At 36.7% G+C, this 17,917-nt stretch overlaps 2 protein-coding genes across 2 annotated transcripts; one reads left to right on the top strand and one right to left on the bottom strand.

Moving 5' to 3' along the window:
• The first annotated feature begins 12,087 nt into the window (after positions 1 to 12,087).
• LOC119067291 (regulator of telomere elongation helicase 1 homolog) lies at positions 12,088 to 16,153 on the top strand. The gene is made up of 12 exons (XM_037170181.1): positions 12,088 to 12,388; positions 12,515 to 12,802; positions 12,869 to 13,237; positions 13,302 to 13,502; positions 13,566 to 13,891; positions 13,970 to 14,176; positions 14,238 to 14,658; positions 14,740 to 14,985; positions 15,039 to 15,329; positions 15,393 to 15,671; positions 15,813 to 15,954; positions 16,017 to 16,153. Exons 1-12 carry the CDS (start codon positions 12,191 to 12,193, stop codon positions 16,082 to 16,084), a joined length of 3,036 nt encoding a protein of 1,011 aa, XP_037026076.1. The 5' UTR covers positions 12,088 to 12,190; the 3' UTR covers positions 16,085 to 16,153.
• On the bottom strand, positions 16,110 to 17,394 carry LOC119067315 (DNA replication complex GINS protein PSF1-like). Its single transcript, XM_037170225.1, has 3 exons — positions 17,182 to 17,394; positions 16,651 to 16,715; positions 16,110 to 16,581 (listed from the first exon to the last, which is right to left on the bottom strand). The coding sequence occupies exons 1-3, from the start codon at positions 17,251 to 17,253 to the stop codon at positions 16,134 to 16,136; spliced, it is 585 nt and encodes a 194-aa protein (XP_037026120.1). The 5' UTR covers positions 17,254 to 17,394; the 3' UTR covers positions 16,110 to 16,133.
• Positions 17,395 to 17,917: the final 523 nt, after the last annotated feature.

Raw genomic sequence — 17,917 nt, 5'->3', positions numbered from 1 at the left:
ATTTGTGAACCAATTGATAACGATTAGTATAACGACACCAAAATTATCGATACCTGATTATCAAATCTACAATCGCCATGCCTATGCATCGACAAGAAAAGAGAAACAATCCTGATGTATATATCATTGGAATTTATCAAACAGAAATGAAGAATTTTTTAATTCGGGACAGAAACTAATTGCAACGTATATATTTACGCTGAGTACACATCATTTTTTTTTTTTCATTTTAAAACGAAATACGTTCGTAAATTTATTTTTGTAACACATTTTTGAATAGAACCAATTTATTCATATCAATTTATGCATCACAATATATTTACACACCAGAGAAGAATATAGAATCCAAAATAACACAAATCCTGTTTCAAAACCGTTACATCAGTACGACACAGACAGCCGAAATAAATGAGAAAGAAAGGAAATATTTAAAAAAATAAATAAATAAATGAATTAACAAATTACTCTATTTATTATAGGCTATTATAGAACACTTCGGAAAACTTACACTATAACTTATACTATGAATGAAGAAGAAGAATACAATAAAAGCATAAAAATGTAAATAAATTTACACAGAAATATACTAAACAAAAAAAAAATGAGATGGCGATCATCTGTATATTAAATGCACAATTATGTAGGGGGATACAATAAAAAAATAAAACAAAAATTAATTCCTAACAAGAAACCATCTTACATTAATACAAAAAAGAGTTGAAAATAAATAAATAAGAATGAGAAATACATTCGAGGAAAAATAAAAAAAAAATTATGAAATATAAACAAACAATAAAAGAAAATCTAATTTAAAATTTTAGATAAAGAAATTTAAATGAAAAGCTATTGAAAGCTGTAAAGGAAAAAAATAATTATTTAAATGAATTAAAACAAAGATGGATTATAAAATAATGAAAAAAATAAAAAAAATGGACAATTTGATAATATTGAATGAATAGAATAAATGAAATTCATCTATTGAAAACACAAGCCACATTGGATGATGATAAAAAAGAGAAGAAAAAGAAACAAACATTAAAAAAATAAAAAACAATTAAAAGTTATATATAGATATTTATTAAAATTATATATTTAAATTATATATTGTATATTACACAATAAAAAAAGAAGAAAAAGAAAAATCGTTTATGTTTATTGTAATAGAACAAGAGATAATGGTACTTATATATTATACATATAAAAGGAAAAATAAAGAATTATGATTAGTTAAATCGAACAGTATATTATTTTGCCATCACTATTGCTTAACGACGGTCACTGCAACTGATATTCATCCATCATAAATTACGGAACGTTTTTTCAGTGCTGTCATCAAAAACTAAAACTTAAATAACTCGAGAAATACTAGTTCTGTAAAGTCAAAATTAGGTTCTACCTTCACTTTTAGAGGTAAAATAAAATCGTAACTACGCAGGGAGTATATGTTTTGATTTGATAACCACACTGAAAACGCGTTTAGGGCAGATTCCGCCAATAACAGTCTGTTGCGTTACAATTTTTAAGACTGAAAACTCTAGTTTCAAGAAAAAATCGTAGTTTCAGGCATTAGACTGGTCCTTTCTCTATTGCCTCAAAGTGTTAAAAATTTGATCTGAGGTAACTGGTCATACAAAACTATTGCAATTGGCGGAGGTCTGCATTTTCAAACCCATTTTCTACGGCGATCTCCGCTATCAAAATTTTTTCTCCGCCAATAACGGATTTGCTCCATAGTTTTTCACGTTCTATCGTCTCCAGCAAGTTTTATTCGTTAACCATAGAAACTCAGGCGTCCGCTGATAGACGATTTTACAGATTTTGAAAATTTACCATCAGCGAACCGTCGAGTTATGTGGGAGGACATCCAAAACTTTCGGGGATGGAAAGAGCCGGAAAAACTGTGGAACAAATCCGTTATTGGCGGAGAAAAAATTTTGATAGCGGAGAATTGCCGAGACTCTTAAGTTCCAATTCAAAAAAATATGCCCTTAAGTCAATGTGTGCCTACGTTTACGTTTATCGCCGAGTTAAATACAACATTTTTATCAATAAAGACATCGTAAATTTTACTTCCGATGGTGTCTTTTTCTCCACGAAACAAAAACGTCAATTGCAACATTTCTTATAACATTTTTAGAAACAAACACAACGGTTACAGTTCGGGGGTGAAAATTTCTACTTTCTGCCCAGTCTAAATAAAAGTGGCGAAAATAGGTATTTCCACCCACTAACTGTTTATCAGACAGTTTGTCAACAGAACATCAGTTTCTCATGGCTTTACTCTCACTGCACATTTGAAATCGTTAACTGTTCACCTGGAGAAGTAAAACTGCAGTAATAGTATATTACTTCCGAGGCTCCAAGTTGTGTATTTGATAAGTGGGGTGTTTCAGCCCGACCCGAAGGTGAGGGATGTATTCCTCACTTGTCAAATAACAACTTGGAACCACGTAAGTACAACGCTTTACGCGATAAGGCAATGTAAATGGAAATGAACCATGCCGAACCCGAGGTCAACACAACATTTTTCACAACAAATGCTCCCGAAGCTTTAGCTGTGCACTATGTTCTATTTAGCGAGATGCTTAAAACAATTCAATTCAGTTCGCTTTCAGTTTTCTCCAAATTATTTCTAGAATAAACACAACGAATCCAGCAAACCAACCGTAAACAATTAACATGGGAAATTCAATAAGTTTAACAGACTCCGCTCCTTTATGCTGTAAGCTTGCCAAGTTAGATCTTAAAATAAGATTTTCCCGTGCTGCATAATCTCGTCGCGTCCAAAGATCGTACAGGCCAGCACTTTTGAATTGTTGAATGATGTCGTTTAACCGTTCAAAGAACAGAAATTTTCGGTGAACCACGAATGTAAACAAAAATTTTGAAAACTCAATGGGCGGCTGATGATAGCCCTCTATGTTCAGACCTTTCTGAGTTCTTAGCAAAAAAGCTGCCACGTCTGATCTAACAAAAACCGCCCTCGTTCGATCAAAACGTTCGATGCATTTTTGAACTCCGTTTTCGTCCACAATGACTCGCTCATCCCAGTCACTATATTTCGCTTCCTTTGAAAGTAGTTCCACGATTTCTCTTTTCCACGGGGGACTATGTGTAAGAACTGGAAGTTTGGAACGGTAAATATCTTCCGCTGTATTCATTTGGGGCTGAGCCACAGGACGAGTGAAATGACGCGTTAATTCGGAAAGAATTCCATTTACGACAACAAATCCAACGAATGTCAGTGGAACAACGACAAAAATTTCGGCACGGGAGAGTTGTTGGTATTTTATGTATCCGTTGTCATTGAGTGAAAGATTAAAAACATCTGCCGCACTTTGTAGAATTAAAATTCGTTTTTGTTTGGTGTACCGTAGAACACTAAGTACTGCTATAGATCCAATCGTTGACAAAATTGAATAAAACAAAAGATCTGCGGACGTTCCATTTTTCAGATAGGATAAAAAATCCGAATATGGCAATGATTCCGGCACAAGGATTACGTACTCTTTCGTCCTTACAGGATAAACATCCAGGCTGTTGTGATTTCTTGGTACGTACATATATTTGAGCACATCGACGCCACTTCTCAAAGCTTCCTGAGTGGATTTATTACTGTGGTCGACTTCAACAAAACTGGCATTCATTAGTTCAAACACAGTGAGCCATACGTTTCCTTCCAGGTTATCTTCAATGGAACCTCCGTAATGCAGCGCTCTTTGATGAAAATTAGGGTCAGTCCTTTGAAAATAATCATCAAATTTGTCACTATTGGTCACATTTACAGGTTCCGAAACTGCTTTGTAAGGGTGGAAAGTAAAAACGTTGAGTAGACACTCCTGAGAAGTACAACGTTTAGAGTCATCGGTTAAATAGGTGGCAGCAAAAGTATCTGTAACCTGGTTGTCTATACACCATTCGAACAACTTCAGCAAATCTTCACTGGGGAATTTCCGCGCAAAGAATATTCCAACTTTCATTTGTTTCTGGCGGATTTGCATTGCTTTAACTACTTTAAGTAGGTTGATGGTGTGTTTGAATTCGATTGTCTGAGAAGCAACAATCATAAAACAATTTTTGCTCGTTAGTTCAAGTTCAGCATCGTCCTCAAGTCCTCTCCAAACATAAACAGTTTGGGGCGTAAGCTCGTCTGTGCTGATGATTTGATTTACATCTACATCTGTGTCCAGTAGGAAAAAATGGTGGTCAAAGTGAAAATGATTCGTGAGTTGCCTTATGACTTCCATTTCTTGGGATTCACCATAAATTACAGGTAGTAAGACTAATAGAATAACAACGAATTCCATTTAATTGTCCGATAGTTTGAGCTCACTAAAAATACTCAGCATTTATTTCTGCATTCGTACACAGGCGTTGGTACAATTTACGAGCCGATTGATTGTTTATTTACTGTTTACATTAGCTCTATCATTTGTGGCAACATAATATCATTTCTTAAATAGTTCGCCCGATGAACTGGTAATGAAATTTTTATACTCTACCAACGGAAGTTCTTCATTTCTACACAGCTAATTTCTAGGTAAGAAATCACGCTCTCCATTAAAAGGAGGAAGGAGAAGGAAGGAGCTGTACGCAGCAATCAGACTTTTCAACGCAACATTTCTCTTAGAACTTAGAAATCACTTTAAAAATATGAAACCTCAATTTCTATATTACAAAAGTGGGACACCTTCACTAGGACAAACCCCAATTACTTCGTCAGTTTTCCTTTTTTTAGAAATCCCCTCTCCTCGTTTGATGGAATTTGGATGTCCCCGAAGAAGTTAAAGTTCAATGAGTTAAAGTCAATGAATTACGTTAGATCACAGCTCTGCTACTAGCACGAACACTGAATTGACAGGTGTCAAATTTGGAGGCTTTAGTGATGCGAGCTAGCGCTTAGGATTGTTTGTATTGTATGTTTTAACTCATACAACGAAAACAAGTCAAGTATAACAGAAACGCAGTGCCTACTGTGATTTCATCAGCCTCCGAATATTTCCTATGTTCGTGCTAGTAGCAGTGCTTTGGTTATCAATCTAGATCAGTCATACAGTTCGGAAGATTTTGTCCAAAGTTTTGTCCAGTTTTGTCAAGTTGATAACTGAAATTTCTGTCGAGCTCCAAATTCTAATGAATTTTGAGCCCGACATAAGTTTCAGTTAGCATCTTTGGTCACATTCTTTTCAATTTTACTACCTTTCAGAGAAATAACGTTTGTCAAAATCGGCTCAGTCACGGCAGAGTAAAATAAAGCGGTTAACTTTACTCTGTCGTCGTGGCTCAGTAGTTCCTGAGATATCGGAGATACGTCATTTCAGTAATGTTGCCCACATATCGTGGGTGAAAATAAAAGTCTCAAAGCAATACAACACTTTGTCAAAGTCTCAAAAGCTGGTGTTTGTATACGGCCCAAAGAACATTTTATTTGAGACCATGACATTATAGGTTAGACACCTTTGAAACTTTCATTTTTCGAGCGCCCATATCGATTGTGTAGATCGAAACAAACTCACGGTACTGACATAAAGGGCTCTCGAAATTAATTATTAAAAATAGTAATAACTACATGTTGGTACAATAATTATTCATTAGGTAGCACACGAAATGTAACATTCAATCATTAGTTTTAATCTACATATGAATTGTTATCATTTCAGGTGATTTTTCACGTGAGAGCTTATTACGATAAATGTGTAATAAGAAGTGGTAGAAGTTTTCCGTCTCGCAGACTGTTCGGTAAACTGTTCCATTTTCTGAGAAAAGTCGGAGCTGGTCAAGCTGACAGAACCAACTATTTTTTTATTGAACTCTTCTGCTGGAAACAAGCGTCTCATTTTACATATTTTTTAGCACATCAATTCCATTTTTCAGCGCTTAACGGTTTTATGGTCGTGCTTGACCTCAGCGAAACTTGCATTCATAAGGTAGAAGACGTCTTTAAAAGACCAGAAGTTTCCGGCTATGGTATTTCTAATTAAGTCTCCGTATCGCAGCTCGCTTCGATGAAAGTTAGCGTTCGTACTTTGAAAATAATTATCAAATCTGTCACTTGGTTACATTTACAGGTTCCAAGCCTAATTTGAACTGGTGGAAAGTAACGATGTTTAGTAGACATTCATGAGATGTACATTGTTGAGAGTCAGGGATAGATATGTGACAGCGAGAGTATCCGTCACTCCTAACACGGTTTGGGGTGTGAGTCCATCCGTGACAATGAATTGATTTGCATCTATGACTCAGTCCAGCAGGAAGAAACGACTTGCATTTCTTTGTTATTCACCACCAATTAGGGATAGTAAAATTACTAGAACAAGAGCGACATGCATGGTTCTACATTAGGCAAATGTATTAGCGACGCTTGCAACATTGCTGGATATTCAATCGAATAAATTTAATTTTCAGCCACGGTAATGACATAAAAGGTTCTCGAAATCAATTATTAAATCAATAATTATATGAGCCAGACGAAATCAAAAACTTCAATCATATATTTAATTTATTGGCAAGTGGATTTTCACGTGTTACCTCGCCATGAATTAACTTGAACTAGTCCAACAACGATAAAATTAAGAAAATTATTTGACATATTTACTTAATGTTCCCGTTGTGTCGTGAGCAAATATGATTTTCATCCGGACATTAGTTTAAATGGACTCAAACAGTGCATTTACTTATTCCCTTGACTGAAAGTTAGATTTTCAAAATTTTGGTTTTGATCGACTGAGAATGAAAATCATGAGGTTAAGTTCCTAGATGGGCAATATTGGAGTAGTGATATTGGAGTAATTGTAAAACACAAAATTTGTTCCTTGTTACCACGAAATTTTTGCGTTGGTTGGTTGTAAATTCCTTGATAATACGTTAACTTGAGTAATTCGCAACGGATTTCAAGAAATATTGCTAATCGGTAGAGTAATGAAATTCTGAATTTCTGGTCTAATAATCTTGAAGTACTTCTCAAAAGATTTTTTGTTTGTTTTTTTGATAACATGATTATTTGAGTAATTATCAGAAGATTCCAAAATCGTAGATATGAAAATATTGTCTTATAACTTCACTCGGTCTTAGTTCAGAAAAGTGAGTTTTGAAGGTAGGCTTAAGCACTGATTTACGTTACATTAAATGTTTTCTGGTGGTTCCGACCTGTTAATTCTTGTGGTAACGTTTAAAGATTGGATTTTTATTGGACTAGTAATCTGGGATCTAAGACAATTTTTTGCGTGAAATTGTATTCTTAACCTGTTACAGACGGCAAGCATTTCACCAGTATTATTATCAGGTCTATTACTTCCATCGATCAAGTATTTTTAAACGGTTTATTTCAAATCTTGTACTTCAATTTTTTAACATGCATTTTGCAATATAAGGGACCGTATTACTCAGAGCTTGTCATTATTTATGAAGGAGAATGTTTTAACGGATGTGAACCTTGCACACGAGTTTAATTTATTAAGAGGTAGGCAAGAAATATGCCATCTTTTCGGAGCTTTCTAGTAGACTCACATTTATTGGCAGTAAACCTTCGTAATAAAGCTAAGACTACAATAATTGTAAAATTCAGTCGGTCAAGCGACCTGAAGCACCCAAGAAGAATAGTCTTTAGAAAGTCTTTAAAGAAAATTCATTCATAAGCTTTCCCGGTATTTATTTGTTTGTGTTAATTTTTCCTTGATTACATAGGAAGCGTAACATATCTTGTAGTGGCCACATCGCACATCATCGAACAGTACCAAACACCATATTCAATTTTCTACAATTTGTTACGGTAAGGTAATGCCTGCAATCAAGAGACCAAGTGAAAACTAAAAATGTTTTTGCTGTAATGCACAACGGATATAGTGTGCTGAATTAAATATAACGTATTTCTACGATTTTCTGTTACTGTACAGCGAATAGAGTACACGCTCACGGTAGAAATGATTTGTGAATATTGGCATTGATGCTTTTGCAAAATAGTATTGAAATTGAACAGAGTTGATAAAATCCAAGTGTTTGTGTAGCGAAATGTCCATTAAAACATAATGTAAATTGATAACACTCGATTTTATTACTTGCTGGCGCGTATACGAGATTCGAGATTATACACTGATTTGATGTATCTAAATAGTTGATTATTCACATGAACATAATTACATAATAGATGTTTTCCGTGTTGATGGTGATAAACGGCTAGTCATCTGATATTGCCAACGACGACAACAAATGTGTAATGAGCTGAGCTCTGAGCTTAATTTATAAGCTGGAAATTACAAGTAACCTTCTAGAACTTCTTGTATGATAATATGACTTATAACTTCCAACTTATAAGTTATTTATTTATTTATTTATTTATTTATTCAAACATTTCTACATCATGAAATTAGTATAACAAATCGCATTGCGGTTCTCCACTGTGAGACACTTTAAAGGAGTAACCAATTAAAATTATATAAAAAAATAGTCCTTGAAATATAGCATGAAACTTGACCTGCAATTTACAATAGCTGGCCTAAAAATAACGATGAAAAAATTTACTTGAAATAAAGCATGGAAATCAAAAATATAGAATTAAATGAAAAATTTAATACGATAATAAATCAGAAAGGACTGGGAAGACAAGCTGGAGCAAGCCTAGGAGGCATTGCCGTGGGGGAGCAGGAGGCAGAGGCATCCCTCACGCACCAAAAATCCAGCATCCAATAAAAAACTCATCGAAACTATCCCAGTCAAATGTCACAGAAATATCAGTATTGATTCTCTAGAAGCCAACCCTTCAGGCAGGCCCGTAGCTACGGGGGGACTAGTGGGGGCTGAGCCCCCTCTGGACTACCTCTGAGCCCACCCTGGCAATGGATAAAAATGATAAAGTTGTGTAAAGATGCTAACAGTCTCCGGATAGGATGTAAAAGATATAGAAATTTTCTCTTTTTCTCTTTCGTAACCTCAGTAATCTTGGTTACCTTTTAAATTTTAACTTACAAAAAAATTAATTTCAATTCATAATTGCCTTGAGTGGCAACTAGTGTAGAGTCAAAAAGAAACATTGAAACAAATGAAAACTCGAATTAAAGTGCGGTAGAGTAAATTCCAATTTGACGATTTCATATTTTTTTCCAGCTTTTTTGAAAATAATAAAACTCGAATCTAGGACTAATGCTTAGCCTTGATTTTTACTTACTCCGTTTACGTACCGTTTACTTTTCGTTTACTCTTTAAACAATTAAAAAGAGGCGTGTTTTAGCTAAACGGCGTGAGTGGAAATCAAGCATTAAGATCAACAATTAGAGTTGGTATGTACAAACTTAAATTGCCAAAATTTGAAATTATGAAATTGTTCATGTAACGTATACTGTTGCAACAGCAACGTATAAACTTCTAAATATTTTGTATAAAATAATAGTGCATTTCGTACCTAGGACTAAAAGTCTTGGAAAAGTTTGGAATCGAATGCGCTAAAAAAAGTCCGTGGTACGAATAGTAAGGTAAAAGCAAAATAAAATGATCGAGTCTTGTTTTTGACAATTGAAATTCAATTCGTCCGAGGAACGAAAAAATTATTTCTATATCCCAAACTTATTCAGATCAGTTACAGTCACAAAGAAGTCGGCGGAAGAAGTCTCGTAATTCATGAGTATGATTTTGAAAAGTGAGGGCAACTTTTGCGAATAAAAGTTTTCCGAAGTTTTCTTCAGTAGTAAGATCGGCATAGCAAGCACCAAATTTGAACTTAGACAGTCTGGCTATGAAACTTAAATTTGTCTTGCTAACTTCTCAGCAGTCTACGAATTTTTAGAAGTTACCTGAAAAAAGACAATTAGCATTTGATACTCTAAAAGGTAACTACTGTTTAGGTGCCTTGACTTAACATTTAGGTTGACAGAACTACATTGCTGCAACTACAGCGATTATCAATCTTTATATTTTTTTTTAAATTTTCTAAAATTTTCGGTATTTTTCGGGAAAGTTTTGGGAACCTAAAGAAAATTAAAGAACATTTTCTAAAAGGTAGATACTGACTTTAACTCCACTCAATGCCGGATTATCAAGTGAGAAAAACAATTTTTTAAAAGTAGAAAATTGCCAAATTTTCTCGCTCGCTCCGCTCGCGAATATTTATTTCCTTAATGAATTTTTTTCAATAATTTAACACCATTGAATGTTTGCAACATTTATAATGTTTCTTTTTTGTCGATGAAATACTTAACGACCTCTACGGCTGGATAATATAAACACCTAAAATATGTATGTGTCATCAACAAAGGTGATTGTAAAACCTGTTGGATAAATGGCTTCAAATTTTCTTCTAGAAAAAATCGCCTGCGCTCTTCAAATTACATTGCATAAAAAATTAACTTTTTGTATTGGGCTTGAGCCCCCTCTCAGATTTGGTCCTAGCTACGGGCCTGCCTTCAGGCGAGCTTGAAAGCAAAAGTTGACTTGTACGTCATTTTGACTTGTATGTCATTTGCACAACATGTCTAGTCTTTCAACCGGTTTGTTCCAAATAACTGTAAACCCGAACTTTCACAACCCGAACGGCAACGATTTCATCCACAGCAACATAACCTACGTGATTTTACATATACAAATGTTGATGAGGTTATGTCTCTATGGATGAAATTTGACAGTAATTTGACAATTCGTATTGCCTAGGAACAAACCTACAAACGAAGTAATAAATATTGTGCATCTGTGTCCAATTCGACAAAATAAACATTTATGCAATTCAGTTGATATTTGTAACTTACGCCGCCTGTGTGCAATGTCGTATGAACGTATTTTATCGCACTACGATAAAGGATTGGCATCAGCATCATAATAGTAATTTATGCAAAGTGCTTTATTAGGCTCTAGATGTGTAATTATGACGCGAGAAAATACATTTCAACGCTTCTAACGCTCCCTTGTATGAAAATAACGCTGCGTTAGAAAGACTGAATTTTGACCGCACTTACGGCTTGAATATACACATTGTGGGCCTAATAAAGTACTTTGCATCGAGTTGCATACTAGTTATTTATGACATCGAGTGCAAAGTAATTTATTAGGCTCTAGATGTGTAATTATGAAACAAGGCCGCAGGCTTTTTGATCGTTAAAAAATCTGTTATTGTAACTTATTCTTGTAGTGCGTAGATTAAACACAAATCGTATGCTTGTATTTTATCGCACTAGATGTCGATTGTCAACCTGATGCATAAATAACTATTTTTCTAAAGGAAAAAGACCTAAAGAAAACAAATGTGAGAATTTCACGTTTATTGAAATACTATAAATACCAGACCAGACCAGATAGACTAAAAACAGTTTAACAGCCATTATATTTCACTTACTAGTCAGCTGTCAATGTTCAATTCGCTACTCTTATATGCTATTCAACTAATGTTGACTGCGATAAATATGTCCTGTACTATTCTTCTCAGGGATCATTCATAAAGTATATGTCTCGCACGACAACTATTTGCATTTATTTCTGTCACACTTTTATCCATATCTTGCATCTCTTCCGCAAGCGTGACATACTTTATGAACGATCTCTCAGTGTTTGATCGTAAGAGTTAGAGTACGGCACAAACTATCATCAGAAACATTGGCTCAAACTCTCAGGTGTAAGGAAAATGGCATTGTTTGTTTGGATTGATTATAATTGGATTGCCAGTGCGACTAGGTTTGTCATTGTGATTAGGTGTGAAATTGTAGGAGTTTCAGTATGCTGAAAACATTTTCGTTGGGAATATCAGTATGGTTACGAGTGTCAGTGATGTTTTGAGTCTCAGCATGGTCTCAGGAGTGTCAGTGCTGTTGGTAGTGTTGGTGTGCTTGGTATGTCACTTGAATGTATTATGTCAGTGTGGTTAAGATTGTGAATATATCCCGGGCAAAGCCCGGGTTGCAGTGCTATTTTGACATAGGTTTGGCCAAGTCATTCTTCAAATCTACTTTTTACCAAATGTAAAAAATGTGGAAGACAGCATGATCTCCATTTTTGTCCTCTACTATACAAACATCATTATTTCGTACAAAAAATTTCATTTCCCTCTTATTTTTGAAAACCTTATACAATGTCGATATGGAAGATACCTACATTTTGGTAATGTCAAAAATCGACTGAGCGCGTAAAATCTAAGATATTGTGATTGTGAAACTGTCGTCGGAAATATTTGAAGAATTTCTGTAAATATTGAAGAGGAAAAAAGGACCTTGTAATCATGCCGGAATACAACATTTCCGGTACGTCCGTTAATTTTCCATTCGAGCCATATCAATTGCAACGGGATTATATGGCCAAAGTAATTGAGTGTTTAAATAATTCCACACACGGTGTACTGGAATCACCAACTGGTACCGGTAAAACGTTAAGCCTGTTATGTTCAACATTGGGATGGATTACACAGAAAAAGGCGCAGGTAATTTGTTTGGCATTTAAGCGAAAAATGGAAATGAGCCACTGTTTTCGCATGACAATTCACAAAACAATTTTCTGACCGTGAAAACACCGATTTTGACTTTATGTCAACAAAAATTCTCCGCAGGTTTCATTGGAAATTCAGTCCAAGATGACCAATGAACATTTAAATCACTTGAAAGATATGCCAATGGCGGCTGCGAGCTATGCTGACTTTATGGATATGAATTGCAAAAATCCTTCCCTAATGGTACCCAAAGTGATATACGCATCGCGAACCCATTCACAGTTAGCTCAAGCTATGCAAGAATTGAAGAGAACCAGTTACAATACTATGAAAGCGGCAATAATTGGTTCCCGAGAACAATTGTGCATTCATCCTGATGTCGTGAAGGAGACAAACAATGCCACAAAGGTGTGAGGAGTTCTGTCACAGACGACCGATGTTGAGAATTGAATCCATTCCATTCCCTCATTACAGATTCACATGTGCAAATTGAAGCTAACTACCCGAACATGTTCGTTCTATCACAAAGTTGAATCGACAAAAGATAGACCGGAGTTCCGCGAAGCAAGGGTCTTAGATATCGAAGATTTGGTTAGTGCTGGCCAGAAAAACAAGTGCTGTCCGTACTTCATGTCGAAGGAGATGATTGAGAATGCCGACATTATATTCATGCCCTACAATTATCTGATCGATCCGATGGCCCGCAAAGCGAATAAGGTGGAACTGCATAACACAATAGTGATACTGGATGAGGCGCACAACATGGAAAAAATTTGCGAAGATTCTGTTTCCATTCAAATGGCATCGTCAGAGATTGCTGTTTGTATCGATGATGTTACCCATGTTAGTATCGAGACATCATAAGCAGCGGCGCTCTATGAGTAATGGGAACGTCTAATTGTTTTAGCTCATGAAAAGTATGTCTGAAGGCTTGGAAATTGAGACGGAAGATAAAAAGGACTTTACAATCGATGACCTAGCCATTCTGAAAGAAGATCTACTAAGTCTGGAAAAGGCTGTCGATGCAATCACTTTGAAGAATACAAAAGAAGATGAAGGGGCAACGTTTGAGGGCTCATACATATTCGACTTGCTGGAACAAGCAAATGTAAACATTATCGGCGTAGTCGTTGCTGATTCCCTGACACTGATCCAATTCGGATAATTTCAGATAACACCCGGAAATGTTCATGCCAAAGTTGCACTGTTGGATAGTCTTGTTGCATTCCTCACAAATATTGCCGACAAAAATGCCTTCTTCCGTCGCGGAGCTGGCCTGCAAAAACTTCAGGATATGTTGAACATTGTCTTCTCGGGCACCACCGAAGAGTACAAGCAGAACGTGAAGAGATGTTTCAAGGTTCACGTTAACATAGAAGCGCAGAAACCGAAACCGACATCCAATGTTCGTGACGGCTGGATTCAACCGAAGGCAATGTCTCTCATGAATAAATCGGCAAAGATTGTCAGCTTCTGGTGCTTCAGTCCGAATTTCGGGTAAGTTACAGCCATCGATTTGTTTTACAAAAACGATAGTGCGAATGACCGGAGCGTTGATTTTTTATGATTTTTTAGAATGCAACAATTGCTTACACGAAATGTGCGCAGTATTATTTTGACCAGCGGAACGTTAGCTCCACTAAAGCCTCTGATAAGTGAACTTGGAATTCCGGTTTCAGTTCGACTGGAGAATCCACACATTGTGACGAGCTCACAAGTATGCGTTAAAGTGGTTTCACATGGGCCTGATAAGGAGCCCCTATTGTCGAACTTTGACAATCGGTGAGTCTGAAAACCTATTGCCCAAAACTCGGTTCAGTCCGTTACCTTTCCTCACTTCCAGCAATAATCCAAAGTACATCAGTTCATTGGGACGGACAATACTGTCCTTCTGTCCGGTCATTCCGAATGGTTTGCTGATATTTTTCACATCGTACGCACTGTTGAACAAGTGCCGAGATTCATGGCAGGCAAGTGGTATATGGGCTCAAATTCAACGGATAAAGGCGATTTTTGTGGAACCTCAAACCAAAGAAGCCTTCGTACAGACGATGAAGGATTACTACGCTAAGATCAACGATCAAACGTGCAAAGGAGCCATTTTCTTAGCAGTGTGTCGGGGAAAGGTGTCGGAAGGATTGGATTTTGCTGACATGAATGGAAGAGCGGTGATAATTACCGGATTGCCATTCCCACCGTTTAAAGATCCTCGAGTAATTTTGAAGAAAAAATACTTGCAAGAGAATCGAACGAGACAGAATGAGGTATGTGTTGGGTCACAAGTTCGCCACTGTCGGTGGAGTCGCCTCCGTCGTATCATTAATTGAAGGACTTAAATTCTCTAGATGTTGTCGGGTGATGAGTGGTATTTCCTAGAAGCAACACGCGCTGTGAACCAAGCCATTGGTCGTGTCATTCGGCACAGAAACGATTACGGTGCAATACTTCTATGTGACCAACGTTTTAATCAACCACGACAAAAGTCCCAGTTATCGTCATGGCTTCAGGGTCATTTGAATGCACCACAGCCCAGTTCTTTTGGTCCATTGATTGCAGAAGTTTCACGCTTTTTCCGAAATGCTGAACGAACTGTAAGTGTCGCCCCTATTTGGTCATTTCAAATGTGTAAATAAACCGATTACAGCTGCCAAGACCACAACTGCTGCCTCTGCTACCTTCTGATATTGATAATTCGTCGAATACCTCAAGTGCCTTCCAATCTCAATCATCGTCCTCGTTTTTTAACACACAACAAACTGTGACATACAAACAGCCAGTCAAAATTAAGAAGGAGGAACCGGACGAGGTGTCAAAAGCCAATTCAGTGTACAGTTTTGAGGCGAAAATCTACAATCAAGTCACTCCTGTAAAAGTGGAAAAAAGTGTGTCGTCCGAACCAAACCGATTCTTCAGTGGTCTAAACAACCAAGTCAAGGTGAGACTATGAAGACCAACCCGTTGCATGACCGTAAACAAATTGAAAAATTTCTCTCACCAGACAATAAACTTCAATTGCTCGAGCAATGAACCGATCCAGGGACTGGTGACCGTACACAAACGAGAGCGTACAACATCGGCGGACTACGATGCATCGCCAGAACGTTCAGGAACGTTGGCAAAAAAGCGAAAATTTAAAATTGTCGCCAACGATAGTCAGACATCAAATGAATCATCGCTGTCGGATAGTGTATCTGGCATTAAGCCTGACATTACACCAAATGTTAAAGCCGACATTGAACCGTCCGCTCCGGAAAATTTGAAAGATCTTATGAAACTGGTTCGTACACTTTGCCATTAGCGACATGGAGCGGTTCGATTGTGTCATCGACCAGCTCCAATACGCAATATTTTCGACATTACTTGAGCAGCAGGTGAAAATAAGATTTTTTTTTTAATTATAAAATCGTGATCATTACAGCTGAAATCAACACTGTCGCCATCCAAATATACGTTGCTGTGCAAAGCGTTAGCCGAATATAATAAAGAGAAATTGGCCGACAATCTGATTGCTGTGCTATTTAATGTCTTTCAAGACAAATGCTTCCATTATCTGCTCAAAGGTAAGTTAATCCGAAATTTTGTTTGGACAAAAATTTTTTGACGAATTATCACCGATCGACAGGAATGAGACGTTTTCTACTGCCATCACACAGAGATCTTTTCGACGAGAAATTGTTAAAATATTTGTGATTCAAAATGTAAAAAATATTTTTTTTTATTGTTTTCAACCAATAAACCATCACCCCATGTGCTGTAATATTCCCTGCCTAATCAATGGTTCGCATTCCACGCGCGGCAAATAGTGCTGACTGTTCTCCTTCAGTAATATTACGTCGCCATTCTCCAGCTCGTATTTCCCATAATCGGTGACACATCTCACCTCAACATACAACGATTTCGGTGGTCCCACATTGTCGGTCAAATTGATGCCGATCCCTTCGCCGATGGATCGCATATACGTGCCGAGATTCTGTGAATAAGCGTTAAACCATTGGATTTCCGGTTCGCATAGCGCAGTCTTAATTTCATTCGGAATCGCAACGCCGAACTGCCATCGCATTTCCTTGATCCGTTGCAGTCGACTGTACAAATAGGCCAGAACGCATCGTTTATTACGGTAGAGACTGGCATCGCGAAACATCAACAATGGAATTAAGGTACGGTCGCCGGTTTCATTCACTGTATTGCTGTGGGATGGACAAAACAGAATGTACGTTAGGGATGTTGAACGCATGGGACCGTTAAGCTTCACTTACGCATCTCGACGATTTTCTTCGAAAATTGCGTTGATTTCCTCCAGCACTTTTCGCACTATTTCATCCTGGAAAAGAAAAGGTTTAGGTCACTTTATCGGAACTGGATTATTCGTCCAACTGAGAACAAATGGCAGGCCCGGTCGCCGACTTTTAAGGACAAGTTAGACTTGGGCACCACTTCTCGAAGGCTGGTTGATCCTGAGCACCAGTTCTTTTACAACACGATTAATGAAACGTTTCGAGTTGACACCACTATTCATAAATACAAGTCGGCTCCACTGACAAGTAGGAACATTCGAATGAAAGACACCGTTTATGCCGGCGCCAAAAAGATAACAGTACCATTGAACACAATACGAAACGTTTTGGTCACTTTTTAAAATGAAAAATTGTGTAAAAGGTTCATACAAAGGTAAGTAATTGGAAGTCTTGGGAAGTGTCACGTAAAATCTCTATCAAAAGTCCCTAACATTCTCTTGGATACGTGCAAAAATTTAGGTAAACACATAAACATTTTAACGGGTTTCTTACGTTGAATGGAGGCAGGTTTTCCGAATTTCTTTCCAACTCTTTAATTAGTTCGAATGCTTGTTCGGCAAACATTATTCAAATGTAAATGAATTAAACTACAAGCAACGTTCCCATTCGTTTCGGCAAAAACACAAACAAAACAAAAATAAACGTTAGGTTATCTCAGCAGTGATGACATATCTACGTCTGTCTATAACTGTCAGCTGCAGTTTTCAAACCAACGGAGGTGTGAGTATAATGGCCATATAAGTAACGAACATGATATGCTGACCAAAGTATATAAACAACTGTTGTTTATCTACTTTGATGCTGACAACACAATCTAAACCAAAAATAATTGTAAGTGTGTCGAATTTTAGCTAACGACCTCCTATTGACTTTAAATAGGCATGGGCACAGCTCCTAATATTAACACTAATGTAACAAGTGTCTAAGCTGAAGGCTTTAGTTGTAAAAACTAAATACAAATTTACAAAATATTTCATCAGCCTCCCCGAATTTTCTATGTTAATGCTAGAAGCAGTGCTATGGCGCGGGACTTTATCCGAAAGTCTTTTCTAAAGACACATGACTTTAAGTTGCTAACGTTTCAGTCTCGGTTTTTAATCTCTTTTTCGTGAACCATAAATCACATGGATATAAGCTGTAGAGAGACTGTGATGGCCGATAACAGAACCTATTTTCACTAAATTTTTTTTCGACAATTCTCCGAAATTCAATTTTCGTGAATTTCGAG

This window comes from Bradysia coprophila (assembly GCF_014529535.1).
Source record: "Bradysia coprophila strain Holo2 chromosome X unlocalized genomic scaffold, BU_Bcop_v1 contig_12, whole genome shotgun sequence".
Classification (NCBI taxonomy): domain Eukaryota; kingdom Metazoa; phylum Arthropoda; class Insecta; order Diptera; family Sciaridae; genus Bradysia; species Bradysia coprophila.
This window is presented reverse-complemented; position numbering and strand designations above follow the sequence as displayed.